General features: G+C 36.4%; 1 protein-coding gene across 1 annotated transcript; it reads right to left on the reverse strand.

Moving 5' to 3' along the window:
* Positions 1–360: 360 nt before the first annotated feature.
* LOC148848457 (uncharacterized) lies at positions 361–4,575 on the reverse strand. Its single transcript, XM_088951157.1, has 3 exons — positions 3,810–4,575; positions 1,193–1,559; positions 361–1,045 (listed from the first exon to the last, which is right to left on the reverse strand). The coding sequence occupies exons 2-3, from the start codon at positions 1,547–1,549 to the stop codon at positions 506–508; spliced, it is 897 nt and encodes a 298-aa protein (XP_088807283.1). The 5' UTR covers positions 1,550–1,559; positions 3,810–4,575; the 3' UTR covers positions 361–505.
* Between the last annotated feature and the right edge of the window lie 790 nt (positions 4,576–5,365).

Raw genomic sequence — 5,365 nt, forward strand, 5'->3', positions numbered from 1 at the left:
GATTTTTTAGCCAAGACTGAGTCACTCCCAATTGGATCCAACATCATTGAGTAAGAAGAATCCATCTGGATCAAATATACCTGCCACTCTTTCCAACTAAGGCAGGTGATATTCCAGATGTGCGACTGTGATATCATGGGCAGGTGTGGGTAGGAGATCTGAGGGCGTTAAGATTAACATTCCACTTCCACCAATTTTCTACTCTGAAAATGGAATCAAGTTTTGATGAAATTTATATGCATTCTATGAATTTATGATGATTATTTGGCCGATGATCCAGTTGTCGAGATGGCCACTGGTTAATTTCGTTACCATGAAGGTCTACCTCTTATTCAAGTGAAAATCCCATAGCCATGTCTATGTATGAATTTATCAGAGCTCATCTATTTACAGAATCAATATTTACATTTACCGGTTTCCATTTCTTTCCTAACCTAATCACAGAAGTAGTCATACTACCATTGATGTCCATGACAGATTCAAAAAGAAAAACAGAAAGAAAGATCTAAGTGAAGTGACGACTTATAGTCAACAATACCCAACCCTTCCTCCTTTCAATGGGAAGGCTCTTTAGCATGGAGAATGCTTTCACGTCGTCCATGAAACATTGACAAGCTTTGAGGCACTCCATTTCCTCGAGCTCTGGAACCTTGCAAACTTCTTCGTATACCTCTCTTGGATCAGACTCTTTCTTAGATGAAGCAAGCATATATTTCTCCAAGGAAGCAGCCATTTTTGCAATGGCAGATGCAAGTGTATCCTTGGTTTTACTTTTCTTGCTTGGTAGTGGGTTAACCAATGTAGATGATGATCGTACTTTTGCTTGCCTGATTCCAACACCATTAGGAGAATTAAGAGCATCGACTACTCTTGTACCTTCCAAACTAACAGAATTTGTATCACCAGCATCATCCCCATTTGCTTCCTCAGCATCTGCAGCTGTTTCAGCACCTTCCCCATTTGCTTTCTCACTTCCACATATTGTTACTATGTCATCCCAATTTTCAATAACCTTATTACGGTACTTAATTGCACCAGGGTTTGCCTATAAAAATGCTGCATTATTAGATTTGCACCAGGATTTGCCTATAAAAATGCTGCATTATTAGATTCAACAATAGAACGTCTAACAGAAAGAAGGGAAAAGGAGAGTATAAATTTCAAAAGGAACCCAAGAAAAGGCATAACGTACCTCAACATAAGTTTTCCATACATTCTCATCGGTAAATGATATGGTATTTCTGGTGTAATCCCATGTAAACCCACTTTGTCTAAGCATGTCGGTAATAAAAGCATAATGAATCTTCCAAACCTTCAGGCGATTCTTGATGTTGTCTTTTGTAATAGAAATGTGGGGAAATTGCATCCTCATTGCCTCTGTAGCAGTACTGTAAGCAATTGGCTTCCATCCTCCATCTGTTTTATTGCCACTGTTTAGTAGTTGAATGAGGACTGTGGCCAAGGCACGATCCATTTCTATGTTCCAATTTAGATAGCCTCTGTCATTCTCATTACCTTCTTTCTGATTTTTCTTCTTAATTTTACCCATCCTCAAAAATCTAAATCACACATCAACATGAACTCAAGCATATAAGAATAAATATTCGAAGTAAACAATACAAAGCCTACAAAAAATAAAGTAAAACATAACCTCGAGCTTCAATAAAAAAAAAAAAAAATCATGCTAAAAGTCACATCAAGTATGAAATTAATATTATATACCAAGCCACTACCAAAAAGATGAATCCAAATGTCATATATATGAATTTAAACATTATTACCCAGAAAAAAGATCCAATATGAAAACCATACAAGCTCATAGATTTCTGTTACAGGAAAGGAAACCAAAAGGTAAACACTAGAAATTAAAGGACCAAAAATGTCAAATGGTTTACAAGGACTATGTCAGTTAGATTTCAGTAGGTTAGCAGATCGACCAATGCCATGGCAGATTCTCTAGCTAAACAAGGGGCTTCAAGGGTTTCTCTGCTTTGGGATACTTTGTAAACTGTAATCTGAGAAGAGTTTGGGATTGGAATCATCCTTAAGGGGAAGTAACGCCTACTGCCTCCTCTTAGGTTGATTGTACTATTTCTATCTCCATTTAATAAAAACACTATTCATTCATCAAAAAAAAAAACAAAGGATCCAACAAAAGAAAATTCCTCTGCAATAATAAAAAAGCATATTAAAGATCATGTTCTTGTCCTTTTTGAGTTTGAAAATCCTCAAACTTCTGAGTAGCCATTCTGTCTTCTGTTTATTGATTTGTTACTTTCTTTTGATCAGCTCCATTGATCTGTTATTTGAATACATGCAATCTCAACATCAAACTCATCAGCATTTTCAGGGACCTTCAGTTTCTAAATCATGATCAGCATATTCTAATTGTAGATCATTTGACTGCTCTCCCACATGAATCTATGAACAATGCAGTAAGCACAAGTAAACCTAATTTGAGTTTTTACATCAAAGAGGTAGTCTGTAATATATCTCATTGCTTTTCCATAAAACTGAATGTTCTTTAAATTACATTCCTTGCTGTTGAATGTCAAAGAGTAAATAAATAACTCCTTTATAATTTGTTGGATCACTATCATCACTTCCTGCCCATTATTTCGAGTGCTACCTTGTCTAACCATACTCAACCAACTATTTGGGTCAGCTGTACAAATCTTGTCTTGTCATTCTTCTCTATCAAGAGCCATGTTACTACATTGTTTCACGATAAGAAGCTAAAAGTCCTCATCCCTTAGCATATCTGGATTCCACGAGAAAACATTTATCTACAATATAATTTAAAATTAATTCATTTAGAAGGACCTGTGTTTATCAACTACAATACTAGTGAAAAAATTGTTGCCATACCCGATGGAATATGAAGATGGTCATCTCTTGTTGATGAACCATGTAACACTTGAGAGTCTGAAGAAGACCCTACCAACCAGGCAATTCATATATGATCTTTCATCTCAGTAGAACAAACTACCAAGACATTTGTTGAAATTTCACCTTTTCATCTCAGGAGAACAAACTACCAACATTGGGTAATGGCTTTTTTTATCTCAGAGGATGCATCTCTGAATCTTCTCCTACAGTTTTTACCAAGTACCATACATTCAACAAAGTAAGACCTTAGTAATTTAGACACCATTTAACCACAGAAAAAGGAACAAAAACAATTTGGTGAAGGTCTATTTTTCCCAATCAAAAAATCATTCTTCCAAGTATTACTTAGCATTGTGATAGAAAAGAATGGTGGCAAACTAACTCTAAAATACAATTATACAATCAAGGTTGCATTCAACTCATCAAGTAGCAGTGATACTATTGTTACAAATAATTCTAAAATTTATTTGCGCAAATCATGAACATGTCAAAACACAATAAAATGACAAAATTGCTCACAGAAGGTTTATAATACCAAACAATTCATCTAAAGCACTTGGTATGGATTCATCAAGTACTAACATTACAGATAAAAATGTAGAATGCAACGAGCAAAAACAAGTATAGCAAGTAGAGAGTGTGAAGAATGAGTTCAGCCAAAATCTAAAGAAGAAATACTAAAAAAGCCAGAGCATCATGTGATCATCAAGACTAACGAACTCTAGAGTAGATCACAGGTTAAATTTTGAATTCAGGGCAAAAATCAATAAGAAACAGTATGAAAACAGCAAAAAGGAATTAAAAAAGAAAATTAGAAAATGTAAGGGGGAAAAAAGGAAAAGCAGATCTAAGCTGGAAAGTATCTAGTACTGCCATGCAGACACATGCAAAAACAGGGAGAGGTAGGGAGAGAAACTCACCGGACAATGAAGCTCGCCGAAGATGAAAGCCACGAAGCTCTGTTCGAATTCTAGTTGGCTAGACTCTAATGTAAATAGAAAAGGAAAAGAACAATAAAAAGCCCAGAAGAATCATCTCAATCAAGCGAAAATAAACATATGGATCTATCGGCGGCCGGTGGTCGAAGAATAGAGAGAGAGAGAGAGAGAGAGAGAGGAGGAGGAGAAGAAAAGAGCGAAATCCAACTTCACCGACGCCGGCGGAGAGAAGTAGAGAGAAGAGGAAGAAGGGAAACGGCTTAGCCGTCGCCGTCCGCGGAATTGAGGAGCGGAAATGAAAACCCTAGCAATTCCAGGGGAGAATTGGGACCAAATCCTTTTCAGAAATGTGTGCCCTCAGTCTGAAAACCCAAACGGAGGAATCCGGAAACATGTTAGGGAACGGATGGACAAATTCCGCTTTCCGCTCCCGAATCCCTTGGTTACGTTTTTATCATGTTGAGAATCAGAAGAGCGTTTTCACTTTCCACCTTCCAGAATCCAGGTGGGAGATAATCCATATTCCTTCATTGGACGTTTTTATCATGTTGAGAATCAGAAGAGGTTTTCACTTTCCACCTTCCAGAATCCAGGTGGGAGATAATCCATATTCCTTCATTGGACGTTTTTATCATGTTGAGAATCAGAAGAGGGTTTTCACTTTCCACCTTCCAGAATACAGGTGGGACGTGGGAGATGATCCATATTCCTTCATTGGACGATCCCTCTACTTTAGCCACTACTCACTAGATGGGAGGAAACGCACGCTGGCACGGTCAATGAAGGGAATTCGTTAGATGATGGGTCCACATCCACTGAAACACTACTCTTCGTAGACATGGGCCCAGAATCCAGCCCACTTCTTTTTTAAGCCCAAGGGCACAGAAATTGCGTGTCTTTTCAATTAGGTCATTTAACACCCCCGATAGGTTGATTTATTTAAGTGTATCCTATGGTTTTCATTTTATTAAAATACCCCTATAATTTGTTTTGTCGTCTAAAAATATTAACGTGATGACCTAAATTGAATGAAAAATGTTTAAGGGCATGGCCCATACTTTTGTATAGAAAATAAAATTGAGCAAATATGGTGGTTGCTTGTGTCGGAGCAGAAACTAATGATATTGTTGATTGTAATATATCTTTTCATATAAACTACAATAGTTTTTATTTCTTATGTATTTATAACTTATTGATAATTATTTCAACTTTAAATGTATTATTATTTATGCATTTGTGGGATTTGTAGGAGTTTCCCCAATGGATCCAAGTGTATTCATTTCTTTCTACCATGTCCATGCATATCAAAAGTGTATTGTGATATGTATCTATATCCAGACTTATTAATATGGTACACACTACCAATATTTCAAACATTACTTTCACTATAGAATATGGGGCATCTTTAACACAAGCTTGTGTATCATATGGATACCTTGTAAGTTCTAACATAATATACAGTAGAAATAAGCTTGTGCAATGACTAACAAAAAAATTAAGGATATTGAAAACAATCAGTATGAAAATGGTTTTGTGAG

This window comes from Nelumbo lutea, chromosome 6, assembly GCF_056320005.1.
Source record: "Nelumbo lutea isolate HS-2025 chromosome 6, American lotus-T2T, whole genome shotgun sequence".
Lineage (NCBI taxonomy): Eukaryota > Viridiplantae > Streptophyta > Magnoliopsida > Proteales > Nelumbonaceae > Nelumbo > Nelumbo lutea.